Source organism: Arctopsyche grandis, chromosome 5, assembly GCF_051622035.1.
Source record: "Arctopsyche grandis isolate Sample6627 chromosome 5, ASM5162203v2, whole genome shotgun sequence".
In the NCBI taxonomy this organism is placed as follows: Eukaryota; Metazoa; Arthropoda; class Insecta; order Trichoptera; family Hydropsychidae; genus Arctopsyche; species Arctopsyche grandis.
In genome coordinates this window covers 18,444,337-18,466,867 of record NC_135359.1, presented here as the reverse complement: position 1 = coordinate 18,466,867, position 22,531 = coordinate 18,444,337, and the positions used below count along the sequence as shown (strand labels likewise).

Genomic DNA, 22,531 nt, shown 5'->3' with positions numbered 1-22,531 from the left:
CATGTTATTAGTATTGGAAAGGTATGGATAGTAACAAAGGAACGATACCGATTTCTTAATTGACATCCATTTTTTCTCGACCACGTTTTTTCCTATTGGTTTGTCCGTTTGGTGTTGTGGCCTAGGTTACTGGTGTCCGGTTCGAAGTGACCATCATGGGGAAGACTTCGATAATGGTTTGATGTAGTTTATTGAAATGTAAAATTTGCACGTGGTGGTTCAGCGGAGCGTACGGAACACAAGTTGTCCGTACGCCGTCTGCTCGAACTCTGTCGACCGTCGCGTATTTCCGCTTGGGCCGACACTAATGCCAACTCGTCAATAATGCCAATCGACAATCAGTTAATAAGACTGTTTGCCACACGTCATTACAAAAGTCGGAACACTTCTTTTCAAACAGAGTGGTTTCAGTTTGGAATAGTCTTCTCAATGATATTGTAATTTCTGACAACCTTAATATTTTTAAGAATAAGCTTGATGTATTTCTTAAACTTTAAGGATTTCTGTAATTCTTCTTTCCCAATATCTTATTTCTGTTTCTTGTTTACTTTTTTTTCTCTTATTTTTTTATTTTATATTTTTATTTTTATTTTAATATTGTCTTAATATATATTTATAGGGTTTAACTTAAATATTTTTTGGACCACGAGGTTTTAATTTTGAGTTTAGTAAGACGGAAAGTTCTGATGATACCTGAAGTAAATCCTTGGAAAAAAATCATAATATTATTGTTTCTCACTGGGTTTGCTTTGAGATGTATGAGTAAGAAATATAATTAAGAAAAATCATAAAATGTGATAAGTGATTTTTTCCGAGTAAAAATTAGCCAAAATATTGAGTTGGAATTTTCTCACGATTACGGGTCTACCTCACGGGCCCGCATGTGAAACGCCCGAAAACGCAAATATCGGAAGGCAAAGATCGAAAATCGAAAGATCTTAAGTCGAAAGATCAAAAAAAAAGGGTGCATGGTAAATATGTTACAGTTCAAGTGTAGATTTCGTTCGTTTATGAACATACTAATTTGTTCGACACCAACTATTGACGAATCAACAACATATCGAAAAATAAACTAGTTTATTCATGCACCAACTATTAGCATATGTAGGTTTAAATGTTATCAATAGTTTGCCCAATCCACTTTGTATATATGTTACAGTGAAAACCTAACAATCTAATCTTAAATGAATAAAATCAACCCTGAAAATGTAACTGGTTATGATTTCACTGAAACGTCAGTGAAAATATATTTTCACTTGAAATATAATTTCACTGTGACATATACATATGCTTACATAGGAAATTATAACAAAGTTGTAATGTGTTTTCCATAGGATTTTCCTTTTAAATACTTGGCGTTTTGACATCTTAAAGGTTATAACTAGAGGTAGGACCGGAAGCGCGCCGTCTATTGTTCCATTATTGTAAAAAAGGTTCGGCAAACCTTTAACAATGCATTTACAACATGTGAACAATGAACATCGCGCTCTGGGTTCGCTCTTTAGTTATAACAGCTAAAAGCGACACCTGGTGAGTCTATTTGTAGATAGCTTTTGACTATTTTAACTAAGCCAAATAGTTCGTATATGAACAAACTATTATGTTCATTAACGAACCGGAATGAATACTTGAATGAATAACATATAAATATTTTAGACAAAATAATTTTACTTTATTTTTTTGTAATACATATGTACTTGTTTTTATAGTAGGTACTTCATTTCCTTCGAAAATTTGTGGATAAAATTTTGTAATTAAAAAAATACGCTTTTATATTTCCTTAACAGGAATATACATATAGATAAGTAAAATTTTACATACCAATATAGGTATATAAAATTTTACATATCAATAGGTATGTAAAATTTTCAACTTATAAGTTGAAAATTTTACGTGTCGTACTAGATTTTTTTTGCTTTTTCCGCCAAGAGAGAGCAAAATTGCTTAAAAAAGTTCGCAAAACACTGAACTAGTATAATTTTTCGCACTGTTTATCACCTCTTATCGATGTTTAATAATATCGGACGCTGTATAGAGATGCACGCGCGTGCAAAATAAGGTCAACGATGTGCGTTTGTACCGGATTAGAACTGCAGTTCAGTCGTTCGACTGGTAACTTGTGTTTACCGGTTAGTTATCTGCTAGACCAGTCGACACATTGGCATCTCTGGGTTACCGCGAATCACGTTTCCATCATCAGCGGAAATCTACGCAAAAACCCTACTGGGTCGAGATCGTCAATTAAAATATCGAAGATCGCGGCCAAAAATTCGCCATTTATGGCTTTCGGTGTGCCAATTACCATTTTTTTTGAATTCCCTCTGCCAATGGTGATATTCTTTGTACCCATGTACAATTTTTTTCTGCCGACCTGTTGTTCGAATTCGATTGAGTTCAATTGACTCGGCTGACAATACAACTGGAACATATTATTATATGTAAGCTTGCTTTGTTGTATCGTACCTTTTATCTCGTGGTGAACAAAAGCAGCAGTCCGTTCCGATTAATCAACCTATTTCGAAATGTGTTATATATGTTTTTTGACACTTTTATTGATTTAATTTAAAAAAAATTACTAAATTGATAATTAATTTTCAATATTTTTATGATTAATTTTATGTTTTATGTTGCATCGTGTGTCACGAGTCGACATTGACATTGATTGATATGGGAATATTGCCGTTTGCAGTTTTCTAAGTACATGATGGCAGTCAGCTCGATTTAAATTAACAAATATGTAGTATGAGAGTGATACATATAAGAAATACATATGTATTTGAACATAAAATTAAGACTAAAACAAATCGGTCCACTTTCCAAAATTACTATTTACGTATTTTGGAATTGAAACCGGCATAAATAGTAATAATTTAACGTGAAAATAGCACGCGATTATGATTACGATAATTTATTAAAATTTTCGTTCGAGTGAATTTTCCCCATGGAAATAACTTTTCCCAAACACACTGGTTTGTTTAGATTATATTGTACCTAGCAATTTAACGCAAACTATAAATTACATAAAAATGATTGTGTAAAACTAATTGTAGTAAGATTATCATGAAAAAAAAAACTTATTTTGACTACAATACTTTCAACTACATACTTTATAATGAAAATTTAGTCACATAAAACTCAATATATTTTACATCGGTCAATTTATCATTTGTTTTCGATTATTTATTAGAAAACAAAACATACGAAGTGAAATAATATTAATGAAATGTCAAATCAAGTGACTACTAAATTTTCAATTGTATATAAATATATAACTAGAATCATATATTCGTAATATTGAATTAAATTACTTCAATCAGTGTTTTCTCAGTATGTAAGCGATCATTACTATTTTAACATTAATTGCCCCCATTTTACAAATCATTAATCACAAACATACACACTTGTATACGAGTAAACATGCGTGCGTTTTATTAGTCGGTTTCTATATGTAAAATGGGTGAACTTGGGTTTCTAGTTTGATAGTGGAACTAGTTAATTCTATGCATCCATTCGTGTGTAGCCATTGAGAATATTTTAAGCGTCTTGTTCTAAAATTCACATCCTAGAACATACTTCAGATCTAAGTTAATTGTTGTAAGAGTAAAAAAAATTCGGATATGACCAATCCATGACTTTATCTATGTATTTGAGGAATATAAGAAGGTCAAAAAAAAAATTCGATATTGAACCGTACAGAAACATTCACACATAACGACAGCATTATGAAATACTAATAGCTATGACAGCATTTTCGATAGAAATTGAGATTAAATGTATAGAAACTTCCACAAGACAAGTATTATACACACTAAATATCAAGAAAATAAAAATAAATTAAAAGTTCAAAAAAAAAATAATGAAATATTGTTTTAAAAAAAATACTACTTCCGGTTTATGAATTCTAACCAAAGCCTTACCAGCTCTAAGTTAGTACATAGAGCATACAAATATAATTTTTCAGCTTGATACGATTAGTGGTGTGGGCAGAATAGTGGCCACAACATTTTTGACCTTTCTAAGAGGAAAAAATCCCACTTTCGGTTTATTAAATTTAGTGATTTTTTTTCATCACATTGATACAATAATTATATTTGAATTTTTTCGTGAAGAGCACACATGTTTAATCTAGGCAGTTTTAGAATTCATGGTCATATGTATGTATTTATTATATGAATTTTATATGTAATAAATGTATGGATGAGCTTTGAGTGTATATATTTATGGAAATTTGCCAACTTTCATTGATTAATTAAGTAAATATTTGTTTTCTTAAAACGGTTGTTGATTTTTATATTGAACGCTAATTTGCATGGACATCTGTTTTACGTGTCATATTTATAAATCAACGAATATTTTATTATCTATAAAATTTAAAATAATAAAACACGCTGGTATCTATTAGAATGGTAATAATTTTCGAAATTTATTATACAAATGTATAATCAATTCCAATCAAGTTTGGAATAGTTTTGATTGAAAACAACAGTGGAATGATCAATCATTAACAGATATGATCGTGTCCTCTATTTTCAATGTGAGTCAGGGGTAAAACAGGATTCAAAGCTCACGATGTTGAGCCGAGTGAAAACTTGCTATAAGGTGTAGGCGATTGAAGTAGGTGAAGGAAAATTAGCACATTCAATTGTGCGGAATTACATTTCACTGATTAAAAGAAAATGTGTATAGGCAACTGTGTAGATTATAGCCAATATATAATATATACACATATGTGTGCAAAACTGGTTTTTTGCAATTAGAGTCGTGCGAAAAGCCTATATTATACATACGTATCGTACACGATGACAAATTTATGGGATGGTTATATTTATTTTTCAACGCAGTATGAAATAAAATTGATACACGAGTGTCGAACAGGTTTGGTTTTCAGTTGAACCACCAATCGAAGCTTTGAGTCATTGTATTTATTGATTTCGTGTCAACGTTATACATACATATGTATGTATGTATATAAAAAAATGATTTAATTATTTTTTTTAAAAGATTTGGACAATGTAGCTCTAGAGTTTAGAATTATTGCTATGCAAATATACGTCAGGAAAACTTTAACGATTATCACCGTAAAGAAAAATGGTAAGCCACTGCAATTTTAAATTCAAATAAGTTAAATAAATTACTTTCTAATGATACAAATAGCAAAATATATGCTAATTGGATATATTTTATAGGTTGTTCGTTTAATAATAATAATTTAATTTATTTTCTTCCACTAAATATGACGTAAAAATTACAACACGTGATTTATTTTTTAAAAATTAAACCTTTGTGGTTGATTTTGTTACATAAAGTTTCGGATAGAACCGTAAAAATAGAGGATTTCTGCAAATAGCTGATGATCCGGTCATGGGAAACCGTTACCGGTGACCAGCTGACGCTCATGGACCGCTAGCCACCGTCAATTATCTCAGTCTGGGCAAACAGTAACAACCACTACAGGTCAGTACATTTTTAAACATCCTTGGAATGCGACTGAACTCAAAGAATTGCCGAAAGTAAATAATGAGTGTTATTCACAATGGAAACACCAACGTACGAACGAAATTGTGGGAATCAACACCCAATTATTCCATATAGTACTTGATTGTTATTTATGTAGATATAGTTTTATGTAATGTTGTGAAATGTATGCGTTATTAAATTAGTGTGTAAAGAGAGATGCGTCTTGGCCCGATCAGTTTTTTTTTTTCAGTTGGAAACGCACGCGATGATGATGATACCATATTGAGAACATAAATCAAAAATTCGCACGCCGAGAAACGGTAAATTTGTACGAAACGATTCGATGCGGTTTCTAGAGGATTCCCTCTCTGTCCCGATCCGAGCCATGTGTGCCACTAATTTGCTGACAAATCGGTTGCCGAAAGCTCAGACGTGTCAATCAATAAGCGAAAATTAACCCAATAATTTGTCGAACTGTCGAGTAGGTATACCTACTCGGCAAGAAGGCAGATTCATGTCGAATGATGCAGATTAAAATCGAATGAAAGTTACGAAATCGGTCGCGAGATATAAGCTTACAATGTTGCAAAAGTTGGAAATACGTATAATTAGCTCTGATAGAATCGACGATAAACGTAATGAAAATTATGGACTCTATAGTTCAGAGTTATGTAATTAAATTAATGAGACAGGTATACGAAATCGACATGTGATAAAGAGGTCTTATTGCTCGTATTGTTAAATTATGTTTATTTTTTACTTAAATAATAACTGTTATTGTATAAAAAATATTGTTTGTAATTGACAAGTATGAAATATTCAATGAAGTCGAATCATCTTTTAAATTTTTTATTCATGTAATGAAAATAGGAATTTGCCTTTAATAAATACTTGTTCAAAATCAATAAGACATTTTTAGTATTCAAAAATTAAATCAAAGTTGTATAATTTATTATTTAAAAATATTTATTAGATATATTTTATACTTCAAATGTTCAATTTCACTTGAGTGAAAGTTTTTCACATTAAAAATTCAAACATTTCGAGAGGTTTCAGATTATCTGTAGGAAGAGTTAGTATGCTAATTTGTTCATAAGCAATAATCCGAAAAAAAAAGCATTGTAATATTCACTAAATAATTTCAAAAGAAAATATTCTATTGACTGTAATATATTCGATTAATCTATGATTCATACTACAAGTAAAATCTAAAAGATTTTTTCAAGATTGTTTGCTTCCTAATGTGATTGAAACAGAATGTGAACATTTAGAATGCATGTTATTAATAAAAAAATGATCCTGAGACCTCGAATTTTAGAATTCCAAAAATAAAATCGTTAAATTTTAATACTTTATTTGCAATCTTAGCAATCTGCGTTAGATTTTTGATGTTTTTACATAGACAAAAGGTAAAATCATTTTTGCGACAGATTGATGTGTTTATTTAAGGAACAATGAAGTTGACTCGAGATGAAGTGAAGTGAGTAGATCTCAACGGAGAAGATTTCTCGTCGATTGCATCGGCACTGGTAATGATTGGCTTATAATTAGGCCAGTGCTCGGAAAACCTGAACCACTTGTAGTACATCTCGATCGCTTACGCGTATTCTTATGCTCGTTTTCAATAATTGCTTTAAATTCACAATAATTTCGAATTACATATTCGAGTCGACTTTTACATGAAAGTCGAATGGACAGACGCAAAACATGGCGCATCATCAATTAAAAATAATAACAACGACGCACTAACCAAATATTTCGCATCACCACATAATGCAACACATTCGTGGCATAACACACTCAAATCACCCACACAGAACACTCCAATTATTTCGCGTTTGTAATAACCATGTATTAATAACGAACAACGAATTTCGTTTCAGATTGGCAGTAGGTATATCAACGAGGCGTGAAACAAACGAAAGAATTAAATGTGCTATGAGGAGTCGCCGAAATTGAACTCGAAGGTAATTATGTATGCAACGCGATGATAATTCAAATTAATTGATAGAAAGAAAACAAGATCTTAAAAGTAGAAAAACGTCAATTTCAGATGGTGATGTGTGAGAGAGGAAGTCTCAGGTCGGCAGGAGGTTTCAGACTTTCAGGTAGGGAGAGTGTATCTTCAGCTTCTCTCTACAAGCAACGCATCGACAGTATGTTCGACGAAGAAAGAAGCATCATGAGTCAGTCATATGTGGGAAATTCAAATCATACGAGACCTCCCAGTGTTGCCAGCAATACAATCAGATCTAAAGTTTGTATTAAAACTGAATGCTTAAGTCTAGAAGAGATTATTCTGAACCAAAGAATTCAATAAATGATTTGTGTTTCAGGCTCCGTCAATTTCCGGTAGATTAGATGGACCAGGAGGATTGAGTCAAGCGGCAGGTTCACGAGCTAGTAGTATAGGACCATCTGATGGAAATTTAGTCCAGGCCAACATAGAACGTATGTTTAGTGAGCTCGCCCTGGAGACTGACAGTGCCGCTCCAGGTGCTCACTCATTCAGCGTAGACTATTTAGGATCCACACCCCTCCCTCGAAAAGTGACCAGTCTTGCAGGTCTGCAAGCACCACTAGCTAAATTGTATATAGCTTATCGTAAAACTAGACCAGCGAATACTAACCATGGTGCTCCAGAACTAGCAGCCCGTTTAGACATATCTCGAGCTGGTTTGCATGTGCGACATCGCGGCTCACGCGGTGATCTTGAACAGTTGAATCCATTTCCGACGATAGCAGTTTGGTCGGCTGTTAAATTTGTATTGCAGCCATCAGAAGAAGACAAGAATGTTATACAGTATGCGTTTTTGCCTCTAATAACCGATCCGGACAATATAGACAAGCAAGCTCTTTTCAAAGCGGTAGAACCGGCTGAAAAGAAGTACATTCTTGGAAGGGATGTTAACACGCATTCTCCGCTTTTCACGGTTGTTATGCGGAAAATAGGAGTTGCTAAACAGTTAGAGTGTCATGGTTTCATTTGTCAGACATCTGAAGATGCTATTGTTATAGCTGCAACTTTGTATAAGTCTTTGATGGCACACATGAGTAGAGTGCCAAAAGTTAAAGGCGGTATTACTGGTCCGAGCATAGCCAGCAGCGCTCCTGTTAGGCCTCCGAGAAGAAAAAGAGCACCTTCATCAGCTAGTGTAGACAGTGATACAAGGATGTCTTCACGTCATGAAGGTTCTATAAACAAACCTAAATCCGTTAAAAATAGAAGGGCACCAGAAGCACCAGAAGCACCAGAACCACTAAGTCCTCCACCACCACCCCCACCTAATAGGAGGATAGGAATTGAACAGGTAAAAGCCAAATTGGCAACAATAAAAAATGTCGATACGGCTTCAGAAAAAGACAACAACAGCAACACACCTAAAGCTATTTATAACGAATCCATGGAGTTCTTGAACAAGCAACACAATAAAAATTCAAACAGCAGCAAAGAATCATCTGTTCGCAGTAAAGTTTCCGAAAAGATTGAAATGTTTTCAAGTTTAGAAAAGAGCAAAGATATACCTAGACCTTCAGCTTTACCTCCTCCAGTACCGGTCAAACCGAAACGTGAAGGTCCCATAATGGAAGAGAAGATACAAGTTGCAAATAAAAGTTCCACAGAACCGTTGAGAAGAAGTCATAGCATGAGAAACTCTGGAGAGCCCGGCGACATTTTAACGAAAGTTGCTATTCCTAGGTCAGGCAGTTTTCTAAATGCAAGTGGATTGAGTCGCTATAAATCTACCGGTCAAAGGTAAGTTGAATATATTGCAAAATATCTTCTTTTTATTTCACCTAAAATTCTTATTTTGCTTATTGTCATTCAATTTACAGGAACAATGGGAAAAAAGGAGGTGGCTCACCTTTGGGTTTCAGTGAATTGTTCAATGAATTTCGCGTACAAGAAGATTTACATAGTATGGATGACATTCTTGGTGCAATCATTGATTCCGAAGGCATGTCTTTTAACGACCTCAAACCCATTTATAAAGAGTTCCTGCTCAAGCTGGCCGTCACTTTGACTAAGGACGAGCTCTTTCAGCATAGCAAGGCAATTATGAGAAGGCAAAAGAAGAAGTTGCTCAGAAGAAACAGCTCGGTTCAAAATAAACGCAAAAAAATGCTAATCGGCGCCAGAGGGTTGAAGCTGGTGTTCAGAAAACCATTCGGAAAAGACATATTGAAAAGTAAATTGCTCAATTTGGGAGATAGAAAACGCAATAGAAATGTTAATCCTTTCGAAATGCCAAAGATCAGTACTAACAAAAAGTTGATTGTAACTTCTGAAAGTTCTGTTTCCACGTCGAGTTATGATTTAAGACAATTCCATCCGAAAGAAGATACGACACCTGTTCCAAAAAGGCAAAGCGTGCGACGAAGGAATTCCAAACGATCAGATGTAATAAATCAGAGCAATAAGCATTCAAAACGTCACGGTAAAAATAAAGCGCTCGAAAGGATAAGCACGTCGGAAGATTCCGACTTTTTAACGCTAAGCAGGAAGATGGGCTGTCAGAACAGAAACAGTTCGAGTGGATATGTTTCATGTTCCGAATGCGAATCGGAAAGTTGTGCTGATAGGTGTTATTGTGCTGCCAGAACACGTCAACGCCAACAACCTCCTCCGGCGAACGAACGCGACAACTGCTGTTCCAGGTAAAGTCTTTTGAATGGACACCATTTCGTTATGTCTCCATTGAATTAAACAATAATTGCCTTTATAGGAATGACAAATGTTGCGATTATAGTGGGGTTGAATGGAACCGTTGTTACAGCTGCTGTGGATGCGACACGGAGAGTTGTGCAGACAGTGATAAGTGTTATTGTCACACCGAAGGTGCAGCTTGTGCTACTGCTGTTGCTGCCGGTAGAACACGGCGTTCTCCACGACGTCGAAGTGCTCCTGGGCCTGCCACTCTTGACTCTCTCTACTACGAGCCTTTCAGGTCAAAGTCTCGTTCTGTAGTCGACCATAGAGCATCTGGACTGGATTACTTGAATCATCGAAGCTCTAGGTAAAACAATCTACATAGATATTTAGCTATTTATGTTGAATTTACAACTTTACACATTTATTCATTTACAACTGTTGAATTTATTTATAGGTTTGATACATTTGAAAGAATGAGTTGTGTGACAGATATTGGTAGAACTGGAATGGGATTCAGTAGAAGTGATAGGAAAAGTTACAGCTCGGACAACTTGGCACTTGATTATGACCTTTTTATGTCACAGACGGGATTGGGACAAACCTACGGCAGAAAAAGCTCCATCAGAAGATCATGTACGTTTATAGTCTATAAGCTTGAATACCATAATCATTTACATTTTGTTGAAGTTTTAACTATTTTTTTTTATTTCAGTGGCAAATTTCAGTTCTAAGGAGGCGTTAATAACACACAAGGGTATGGAAGGACCTAAACTATTCTCTGATGGACGGTTGCTAAGTGCTCACAGAGGATTATATCGTGGACCATCTGCTGCTCTTGCCGATTCGTTAGGATATTTGCCATAAAAAGAATTCGTATCAAAAGATCTATAAAACTATTTTTTCAGACCTCTTAAATAAATACGTATGTGTATGTATGTATATTCTAAATTTAGAAAACTTTATCAAAATATGAGTAAGAATTTTAGATATAGTAATTTAAATTTTTCTTAAAAGTTTGTGAAATGTCGTGCAATATTTTTCGCCAATGTATTTTAAAATCTAAGAGAGAAATCCTATTTTATGATACACATAATGTAGAATATTTTTGTATATGTCCTATGACCATGGCACAATATTAAATCACAATTATTACATGGTGATGAAATCTCGTGCAATTATACTATACATATGTAAGTGTTATTATTTAATTCTTCTTATGTAAAGAAAGTTTTATTCTTAAACTTTTATTGTACATAACTAATAAAGATTTATGTAAAGTAAGTACCTACACAACAGGGATTTGGTTTAGGGTTTCATTTTCCGCAAAAAAGTCTGTTCTGTAATTGAAATTGTTATGTAAATATAAAAACACGAAAAAATCAAAGTGGTTATAACAGTTGCTTTAAAACTACTTGGTGATGGTCAAATCAAAAAGGGGATCAAAACTATTTAATATATATATATAGATATAATCAATAAATTTGAACATTAAAAATGTATATAGAATTTTGAAAATTACTAAGTTATCGGAAGAAACTTTTTTTGGCATTGCAATTAAGTATTACATTATAATTATGTCAAGTACCAAACTAAAAGGGAAAAATGCAATATTAATCTTTAAATTTAGTTGTGAATGAAGATGAAATTTATTTGTGCAGTTACTTGGTAAAATAAGCATGTAATTTCTTAAGCCAAATATGAAATCAGTGATGTGTTCTTTTCTTTTATTGATATTTATCATAATTTGGAACTAAAAAGGCATATGAAGAATTTTAGATGAGCTTTTATGACTTAACTTTTGGTACCTGGATTTTTTAAACTTAATTTAATCATAAGTGTATTATATTTTAGTGATATTATTTATTTTAATATTGAAAAAATGAATGGTGGTTAACGAGTTTGTACATCTGAGGTATGTTTGGAATCAATATGTTCTTTTTTGTATGCATTATAGATATAATTTGAAAAAATTCACTATATTTTAGTGCAATATTATGTGGCCGTTGCAATATTTTTATGAAAATAAATGTATAATAAAAATAGTTCTTTTTATTTTAAAATAGCCTAACACAGGTAGAATAAAAGAGGATCTAATAATATTTGCATTTTTATATTAATAATACCCATACATAACATATGTACATCTAGTCTTCAAGTCGATTAAATTATGTCTATGAAGTTTTCAATAAAACTAATAACAGCATTTTCTTAATAAACAATAATCAACGTACAAATAAATACTAATCAACGACTTCTCATGTAATAGTCAATTGCTGTTGAAAAAGCTGCAAATCCTGCAGCTCCGATCAATCCAGCTCGTACTCCAGCTAGAAACAATACATATACAACGGTAAGACCAAGTCAAAATATATGTATATGTACATAAATGTTTTGGCAAACTTTAGTAGGATAGAAAATTTTTGATATATTAAGATGTAATAAAAGCGCCATCTCTATGAATTGATTTAATTGTAAAATCTTAACACTACAAAGTTTATATCTGATTAATTACCTCTCAATCCTATCAAACCACCCGTGACTCCTCCTGCATAGGTACCATTTTTCCAATCTGACTTCGCTCTAGCTGATTCAATGGAACATTCGATTACAGCAAAAACAGCACCAATCACAGCAAAATTTTTCGCATAGCCCAGTGTTGTGCCTTTCATTTCGCGAAAAATTTCCCTTGCAGTTTGTTGTTTGCCAAGACCAGGATCTACTACATTAGGATTCACCGAAGACGTGAACAAGCCGAGGGCAGCTCCCAGACCATATCCTAAAATATTCATATTAATCGATATTATTCATGTTTTCTTTCGATATTTTGGTCAATATTAAAATAAAATTGAAATCATCATACCTATAACACAGCTCATGAATGCTTTGAAAGGGCAACTCTCAACAGCAGCTTCAATCATTTTCTCTTCATTGGATTTAATCATGGGTGGTCCAAATGTGCGTGGGATGATAATATTTTCTCTATATCTTTCATGATTTGATACCAAATATTTTCCGAGGGCATCCCAATCATTTTTTTCCAAGAAGGCTTTAATTTCGTCAGGAACTATCTTTGCATAACCCATTTTGAGGTTATGTCTTGCTTACCTTTTCGTTTGACATTTCAGTGTGCTATAAATCTTTTGGCCGTAACAAAATATTTTACTGCCATGTATGCAATATAATATTGGATATTCAAAATCATCAAATGAGCATCTAATTGACATCAGTTCTGATTATCACTGAATTTAGATGCTTTCAAATTTCATAGAAATTTTGATATTTGAAAATACAAAAGTAAGTTATTCTTTAAGATTTGTGATCGTTAACTCTCGGTAACATACCTGTTCATTATATTAAATACTTTTGTTTCCGTGATTATTCCGCAAAAAGCGATCTATCGCACGTCACTAAAAGCTCGATCACAGAACATCGGGCACCCAAAAACTCCATCAATCACGTGAAATATTGTACTAACGAGAACTCGAGTGCCAGATATTCCGGATTCGCGATTTTTGTGGCAACGATTGTCGTACACGTGATCGTAATTTGCGCAATAATCCGTTTACCATACTTTTACATTAAAATTATTTATATTACTAAGCAGCTAAAATTTACAATAGGCTATTTGGATTTTTGTGCGCCGTTTTTACATTCACCTTAACATTATTGAGAGCAGCTTATGATGAAGTTTTGAATAAATTTGAAATCTTAATAGCTAAATATTATAGATCAAATTGATCCACATGATATTTCTTGTATTAATAAATAAATATTTTATAAAGCTTTTTATTATTTTTATTTAGCAATACATATTTATATATTAATGTTTTCTTATTGATGTTAATTTTGTTTTTTTTTTCTTTTTATTTTCTTTTCGTTGTCACCGTTCTGTTTTTTTTTTTAGTTATAGTAACGACATGGAACTTCTCTGTATTGTCGCTACGGAAAAATTGTAATAAATAAATATTATATGTATGGCCTCAATGTACAAATAAAAAAAAACAAATTCCAAATCTTGAAAGAGGTACAATTTCTAGCTATGGATTTTAGGAATAAAAGATAGCAATGTTTTATTTACATTTTTATTTAAAAATTTATACATTCATATCAAAAATACAATTTTGAAATAAATATAATAAAATTTATACAAATACTCATATGGCATATACATACATATATAATATTATTTTAATTTAAAGTTATTCTGTATATAATTGTCAATTATGTTATCAATGATATAAAAAATAATTCTCCAATTTTATTTTAATAATTTAAAAATATATATGACATATCGTAATTCATTTTTCACATTAATCATTTTCATACCTCCATAAACGGAATTCATAAGCCATGATGAAATATTTGTGGGATGATAAACGAGGTCTGTTTTTCTTTTGCGAAACAAACACATATTTGATGTCAAAATCTGATAATATTTTATTAATCTTTAGTGTCAAATATTGTGTCAATTGGAACGGGTTTGCTTGACACGAATGAAAAATCTAACGGTTGGATTTTAATAGTATTTAATAATGAAACTGTTCGATGACATTATAACAGTAGATTGATTTTTTTCAAATGCTATTTTTTAGTTTTTGAACTCGCGCAAAAAATGTATCCGCACTTTCACAGCGCCAGAGGCACCCCCAAGTTGTCATATTCCGGTTGGAGGACATTGAATTAGAGGTCATCGTATCGTCATCTCAGATCCGCTTCAGCAGACTTTCACTACTTTTCGGCTAGGCTGAAACAGTCGCCGACTAATTTCCTACAATTATAACTGTTTTCGGTGCAAAACAAACAGACAGATTTCTAACGTGATAAACAGGTGGCAATTACATGTTTTTCGTCAACAGACCGAGCATTGGGTCGACCCACCTGACGTCTCGACGGCACACTAACCGGTTGATAAATTTCATGATAGCAGGCAATAAATATTTTGATGTAACCCAGTTAACCACTTCGAAGATGGCTTCCTTCAAAGCCTACCAGTTCTGGGGTCGTCTAGACTCAGTAGACAACAGAGCACGCATTGGATTTCATAAACATACGACTTCTAAAACATTTGTCAATTCATTCCCAATAAGAATTAATGGTTAAATTTTAATTAAAAACTATATTAAATATATACAAATTAAATCCATTTATAAAATAATTGAGTAAAAATTGAATAAAGTAATCAATATAGTCGCAGATTCATCTGGCACTTTGGGTCGTTGTTCATATGATCACGCGTTGAATTTAAAATAAGGCACATCTTACGTGATTTGTACACTTTATCGTTTTGATTAGAGGTTTAAAGAAGAATTTAAGCTATTAAAATGGCGCTACAGTGGCCATTCCCACTCTGGTACGAGCTACGGGCTCTGCATAGCTATGCCTTGCTCGTCCATCCCTTCTGGGTCTTTCGGCTTCTGCATAAGACCTTCGGAGTACATCCCAATCTCTATTGTCCATATGTGATCTCCTCTGAATCTCCAAATTTCTTTCATATCGATCTTCAAGGTCTGCCGGCCTCAAGATCCTTTTTGATTCCATTTGCCTCTGTCTTTCTTCCAATAGTTCGATTCTACCGTCTTTCTTAGTTGGTTCAACTTTGTTGATCCTCGGCTCTGGCTCTCTTCTGCGAGGTACTTCTACATGAGGAACATAGCGTATCTCTTCGAATTGCTTTTCGCTTTCTACGCCCTCGTCGTCGCTGCGAGACTCTTGTTTGTAACGATTGTCGAAATACTTGTCGTTCCTTTCTCCTCTGTACTCGAAATACCTTTGCTCCAACTGGGGCGTTCTCTCCCTCGAGTGTCTCACCTCTTCGTTATTATGTCGTGCGTTGCGGAAATCGTCGATTTCGCGAAGTTCGCGTAAATGTTTAGGATCCTTTGTTTCTTTGTAATCTCTCGGATCACGGAACTCTCTATCTTTATAATCCCGTTCATATCGAGTGTCCCTTTGCAATTTAGGATCTTTGTAATTACGCACATCACTATCGCGATAGTCTCTAAAATCTCTGGCGTCTCTTATAGGCTGGACGTCTTTCAACTCCCTCATGTTAAGTGGTTCTTTAATTTCCCGAGCACCTCTCACATCGCGATACTCTCTTGGATCACGAATTTGTCGATCTCTATAATCCTTAGGTTCTCTTTGGAATCGATATTCTCGTTCATCCCTAGGTTCTCTGACATTTCTTTCCCTGCTCTCATTTCTCGGTACGATTCTAGGCATTTCCGCTCTGCGTTCCAATACTGCATCTTCTTCATCCGATGGCCACTTTGGATTCGATCTGCTATTCGCCTGGAGCTCTGTTGGTGTTTTTGGTCCGCGAGAGAGGATGTTGTCCAAATTCCGCCTCACCTGAGCCCGTTTGTCTGAATCATCGGTTTTCTCTCTCTCAAGATTCATGAATTTTTCTTTCGCTACGTTGAACCTGTCTTTTGGAGAGACAGAGCCAACGGAGTGGTTCTGTCCACGAGGTGCTCTCATTATGGGACGATCAGCACTGGCTGAAGGTCTCGGGTTTTGCTTGATGGGAGATGGAGAACGAGCTCGACGTGCTGAAACATCATATCCTTCATGCAGCATGTAAGCGGTACTCTCTGTCCAATCCTCCTCTGTAAAAAGTAAAATATTTGAATTTATTATATGGTTAAACAAAACGGAAACGAACCGTTGACCTAAAGTTTCATTTCATTGGCATTTGTTAGTCGTTTTATCTAAACTTTCCGTGTTGATTGCACGTTATGCAAGACGTCTTTCGTAATACTTAACCTTTAACACGTTACACGAAATCAATGACATCATCGGAAGCATCGATTTATATAAGTAAATAAAACATATCGTAATCAATTATTAAGGGGTTCAATCATGTAAAAGGCATACTTGATGCATTACGTTATATCTATTATGTACATAATCTCACTTATATAATATTAGTATGTTTGATTTTCTGTTGTATAAATAGAGACATACGTACATACATATGCAAGACAGAGAAATCGAAGTAGCATTGAGTTAGTTTGTAAATGTTTCCTTGTTTTGCTTACGAATTGAACATAATGGAAAACGTCACTGATGCAATTTACGACCTTGCCAGAATGAGATTTAAGTTCAAACGATTTCACCGTTTTGATTTTGGGAAAATCCTAGAGAGAAATCAAGATGTGTGTTTGTTTAATATCCATGTATGTACATACATGCATGTATAATCAAAAATATTCAGACTGTGCTTCAAACTCAGTCGTTCCATTTAGCTCCATCGATACCACAATAAGAATTTAATTTGTCACTTAACATCGCACATCTGGGAAAGTCAAGAGTGATAAAGAGCTTTCATCGAGAAGCAAAAAAGCAGCAATTGAAACGTTCGTAGCCTTTAAACACTCAATGCAACATATTATTCTATACGTCATTCACCGTTTAAAAAGTTCCGACAACAAAAAAAACTCGTTCACACAATGGTATGAGGAAGCAAGAGATCGAAACGTGATCGAGACAACGGGCAAGTCATGCGTATTCGAAACAGTTTCCACTCGTTCAGTATACAAAACTTACTTTTGTGTTGAATAAAAGGGAGCCGAAACATCATCGAGATGGAAATTGGGCTAATCGAGCCGAATTGAATCAGTTGAAAAGTGTGTGAACGCAATGGTAGATAAAGCGACAAGATCACGCTAACTCGATAATGCCACTGCTCTTGTCTAAAAATGCACATTTTTTTTATCATTTTCTGGGACACCAGTAACCTTGTTCACACATTCAGCTTGACTGCGACAGGCACCGTTTGTTTTATTTGCTCGTTGGCTTGTGTCAATGACACTGAGAATTGTTTGTAGCTGGTCGCCTCTGGCACGTCTTATCTCTTCCTCTTTTTTCCTTTCTTTTCTTTCGAATTTGACAGTTTTGTTTGAACGAAATGAGCGCCGTGAGCGAAACGGTTTCGGTTTACCGTAACTTAAAATACACTTTTTATTCATTTTTTGCGGTTGACACATTGTAAAATTTAACACTTTTCCTTTGCGAGAGCATGCACGTTCATCACTGACAATAAGTTTTCCCAAACCAAACAAATAAACATAAGATCGTGGTATGAAATGAAAGAAAAGCTTTCAAAAAGTAATTTAGTTGAGATCAGCTACATACATATGTATATACAGGTATATGGGTCGAGTTCTACAATATAATTAAATATTCCACTAAACAACTAAACCGGATGTAGATTAGGGTTTCTGCCCGAGTCGACCCGGGACAGAAATTCCCGGGAACTCACAGAATTTTTGATGTCCCGTGTCTCGGGATTTCTTATCTCAAATCCTGGGAAAAATATTTCAATTAAAACGGTCTTTAAATGCGTTAATAAAGACGAATACATATATCCTACAATGAAACTATTATGTAGTGTATCCTTCTTGTATTGCGATTCCACAGTGGAAGAAACTTTTTTAGATTCTGACAAAGATAAGACGATTGTGTGTTTGACGATGAATGAAGAATTACTTATATAAGGAGTAATCAAAGACAAAACTACTAAATAACGTAAATAAAAACAGTCTCAACTTATATACAGAAAAAAGCATATAATTAAATTAAATCGTCATTTTAACAATAAAATAAATTTCGACCAAAATTGAAAGAGTTTTTTCCATTGCTGGAAATATTTGTGCCAAATCTAGAAATGGCATTATTAAGAAGTTATTTCAAATAAATTTATTATTATTATTACATTTCTTCCAGTTAATAATATATGTATATTGTTTACTTTTTTTTTAAATATTGTCACGGGATCTCGGGAATCTCGGGAACGATCCCGAGCTCTATTCCGTGTCCCGGGAATTGAAAAAGTCCGGGAAATCAGAAACCCTAGTGTAGACAGACATTTTAATTAAAAATTATGGTGTCGGAGAAATGCTAATGTAACTATGACCATATGAATAAAATAATTCGTATCGAATGCTTTTGTATTACACTAGTGGAAGTATTGTACGTTTTACAGTGATTGGATCAGTCGAACGTCCTGATTGGACTAGTTGACTTAAAAATGAACTATTAGGACTCATCTTGATCTAAGGTAATTTATAATGAGAGAGATTAAGCTGTAAGAAAATCACTAATCCCAATAATAATTAAGATAACAAATGAAAAATCTACGTGGGATCTTGGAGTCGATGTGGGCAATACCATTCGAACGAAGCGCACGGAATCGTGATACCCACGAGACACGCGTGTGTATGTGTGAGCGTTTACAAAACAGTACCATCGACGTCTAGAATACAAATGTGAGATTAAATCTACCATTTCATGGGTAGAGGTAGCTCACGAGAATAATCAATGTGGATGTGTGTGCAGTTGTTCTGGAGTACGTGCAATAAACCCAGGCAGCTTCGCTGGAGAGACGAGGCACACGCAACAATAACATTACCAGTCAGTCGCACAAAAGGAAAACTATCCATCGATTTTCTCACAGCACCTTAACGACTATGGAGCCATTCACACCATTGTTCGAAGCAACGGCCATTAGACCGATGGTGCGCGCGTGCTCCTGAGGTGCACTGGAGACATGGCGCCTGACGAACCATCGATCAACCTTTTAATGATGACATTTCACTCGGGCTGTGGTGACCTTAAGTACCTATCTACATTGTCATTTGCAAGCACACAGATATGAATGTACATGCATTATCATACATATGTATGTTGATTTGAATGAATAGAAATATGTACATATATATGAGATAGACGGAATTGAAAGGATTTGTTCCTTTTCTTTTTTGTTGTTCACAAACCAGTCTAGACTGGTTTGAATGAGTTTTATCCTGAGAAATGAATGGTAAGCACCCTGTCGTGACATTTGGGTTTTTTTTTGTTTTGGAAAAACTAGAGATAATATGAAGAGGTAGGTTTTATCATTGATATAAATAAACATATTCACAAAGTGATCTAATACACATCAACGACAAGGAATATAATAATTAACTTTTAAGATAAATTGTATTATGATAAACTATACACCTTCTAAAAGTACATTATAAACTTGCAAAATAATGAACAAAAATTTATTTTCAAACTATCTGATATTACGTGCCACATTTATCCAAAGGTAAGCTGTTAGAGAATCATTTTTTCCAAATCCAAAACCAGGACATTTTTTTCCAAAAACATATTTCTAAATACTTTAAAACGAAGATTGAAGAATCGTGGACGCACATTTATGATAAAATGAATTCATTTTCTAGAATGCTCTTCACAAAACTGGTTAAAATTGTACTACATAAGTGCAAACATTTTAAGGTTTAAACATTCAATTTCGTTCTATCGCTGAACTATATATTGTTTATCAAAGAAAAAAATCCTTCGGCTGGTGCAATTTTTCCTGATTAATGGAAACAATATTTGACTAATTTGCAAATATTTTTGTAGGATACATCATTTTCGCCGAAGAATTTGTATATTTATCCATCTATTATATACAAAATCTCTATTACATAAAAAGGTGTATAGGTTTTATCTCACGACTTACCAGGACAGATACCCAAAACACAAGTACTGTCCTAGTTAAATCAGTATGAATGGTCGCCTTATTTTAGATGCATTTAAAAAATCAGTTTTGCGGTGAAGGAATTAAATCACTATATGCATGTGTATGATTCAATTTAATTGAGGAAAATAACAAATTGTCGGTTAAATATTTTAGAAATGAGTCCTAGAGGATATTCGAGCTCTACTACATAAATACATATATATGGTAGCTATTTAATTTTCTTTAATGCCAATTTTTGGTTTGTCTCTCCTTTTATCTTTCTTTTTATATTTTAGTCTTATTCTATATTTCTTTTATTCATATTCTTTCTGTTTTATGAAGATAATAAATTCATTGTTATTTCCAAGATATTTTTGGAGGATTCTGGCAATTATTTGCATCGATGACTCATGATATATGAAACTTGTACAGAGAAGCTGCAGTTACAGCAATCGGGTAAAACACGATGAAAATTCATGGAAATTTTGTCATCGTCTCGTGGGTTGATTTCAGCAACGATTCAGAGGCGGATCGAACGAAGACTTTACACGCCTTGTTTTATTGCGCCTTTGAAAGGCCAAAACGTAAAAAGTCCCGACGATTAAATACCTACGTGCCGACTCAAGACACAATGCAAACGACATTCAAGTTTCGAAACGCAACGAACATTTGAATAAGACACTGCATTCAATTCGGTTTCGCAATCGGACGAATCATCCACGCTCGCCGCAGAATCACGAGCCGCTTAAGACCAAAATGGCCTATGGGCATAAAATGTGTTTCGTTTGTTCATTCGACGTGTTGAATAGTTTTGTCGGAATGTGTGCGAAACACGTGACATTGTTGATCTTTCGCGGGGAATCAGTGTCAAAATATTGGCCGAGAAAGTTTACAGGGAGAGAAAGCTGTGCTGCAAAACTTGCATGTGCACTCCTATAAACATATGCGGTTTAACTATTTCGATTATTTTGCAGTGGATACATACAGGTATCGAAGACCTTGCAGATGTATACGTGTATCATTAGCGGAATATAAATACGAACAAGTTTTATATTTATTTATGGTAGTGATTTAATATTGATGTTGGCATTTTGTCTATATATTTATGTATGCAGTCAGCGCGTCAGATATTGAGAAGCATGCAATTACACCTGTAAATTATATTCTGTAACATGCGTCCAAATTTCTTGAGACATGATACGTAATCTGAGTAAAAGGGTCTGTCTGGAACAGGTAAAAACCCATACAAACTTCTTTTGCATCAAAGAGTGCCTCAGCACACCTTGAAAAAAAGACAATTCAAAACAGTCGGTGAGAACCTTTTCGTTCAGTCAGGGGATTAGAAGTGGCGGTTTTGAGGTCCTCTATAGTATTTTGAAAATACTATGGGGGACATATGTACATAGTATTTATGAAATACTATTTTCATAGAAGGAAAGTCTACGAGGCTAAAAGTGATAATAGATTTATGCACGTTTTTACTTCGCTAAAAATATTTACGCATTTTCGAACCAAGATATGGATTTTTTATTAGTATCATTAGCACTGTTTATAGAATTCCACAAGGAAAATATTGAAATTTTATTGGAAGGAAACATACTAATTCTCATTATACATGCACACTAAAAGCTTGAGCTAGATAGTAATAGAGAGAGTTGTCTTTTACATGCTAGGATTAGACACTGTGACCAAGATCATCGATAAAACTTTCCCAGTTTCTCTAATTGATATGAAAGACGATTCCCTATAAAGCTAGATTTTTCGAAAGGTGAAGTTTCTAAAATAATCATTGTTCAAAAACCACAGGTTGTCAATTGAAGGAGAAAAAAGTGAGTGGAGGGCAAATAGAAAAAAAGCTTCCATATACATACATAAGACTACGTATACGACATCATTGTGTTGTTGAGTAG

At 34.0% G+C, this 22,531-nt stretch overlaps 3 protein-coding genes across 4 annotated transcripts in view; 1 reads left to right on the top strand and 2 right to left on the bottom strand.

The window, feature by feature from the left end:
- Positions 1-7,516: 7,516 nt before the first annotated feature.
- On the top strand, positions 7,517-10,975 carry LOC143912354 (uncharacterized). Its single transcript, XM_077431637.1, has 6 exons — positions 7,517-7,714; positions 7,794-9,214; positions 9,295-10,116; positions 10,185-10,475; positions 10,566-10,744; positions 10,824-10,975. Exons 1-6 carry the CDS (start codon positions 7,517-7,519, stop codon positions 10,973-10,975), a joined length of 3,063 nt encoding a protein of 1,020 aa, XP_077287763.1.
- A 985-nt stretch (positions 10,976-11,960) lies between these two features.
- On the bottom strand, positions 11,961-13,289 carry LOC143911651 (mitochondrial import inner membrane translocase subunit Tim22). Its single transcript, XM_077430631.1, has 3 exons — positions 12,972-13,289; positions 12,624-12,887; positions 11,961-12,438 (listed from the first exon to the last, which is right to left on the bottom strand). The coding sequence occupies exons 1-3, from the start codon at positions 13,192-13,194 to the stop codon at positions 12,356-12,358; spliced, it is 570 nt and encodes a 189-aa protein (XP_077286757.1). The 5' UTR covers positions 13,195-13,289; the 3' UTR covers positions 11,961-12,355.
- A 910-nt stretch (positions 13,290-14,199) lies between these two features.
- Positions 14,200-22,531, bottom strand: part of LOC143911673 (uncharacterized) — a 29,382-nt gene continuing 21,050 nt past the window's right edge. The window contains exon 5 of one of the 2 annotated variants that reach the window (XM_077430666.1): positions 14,200-16,719. In XM_077430666.1, the coding sequence (XP_077286792.1) occupies positions 15,428-16,719 (1,292 nt within the window). In that variant the 3' untranslated portion in view covers positions 14,200-15,427. The remainder of the gene's footprint in view (positions 16,720-22,531) is intronic. The other variant, XM_077430667.1, reaches the window with a different exon arrangement.

Coding starts and splice junctions, on each gene's coding strand:
- LOC143912354 (XM_077431637.1), top strand. CDS start 7,517: ATGTGTGAGAGAGGAAGTCTCAGGTCGGCAGGAGGTTTCAGACTTTCA. Junction 9,215..9,294: donor TATAAATCTACCGGTCAAAG/GTAAGTTGAATA, acceptor TTCAATTTACAG/GAACAATGGGAAAAAAGGAG. Junction 10,745..10,823: donor AAGCTCCATCAGAAGATCAT/GTACGTTTATAG, acceptor TTTTTATTTCAG/TGGCAAATTTCAGTTCTAAG.
- LOC143911651 (XM_077430631.1), bottom strand. CDS start 13,194: ATGGGTTATGCAAAGATAGTTCCTGACGAAATTAAAGCCTTCTTGGAA. Junction 12,888..12,971: donor ATTCATGAGCTGTGTTATAG/GTATGATGATTT, acceptor TGAATATTTTAG/GATATGGTCTGGGAGCTGCC. Junction 12,439..12,623: donor TGGTTTGATAGGATTGAGAG/GTAATTAATCAG, acceptor TATTGTTTCTAG/CTGGAGTACGAGCTGGATTG.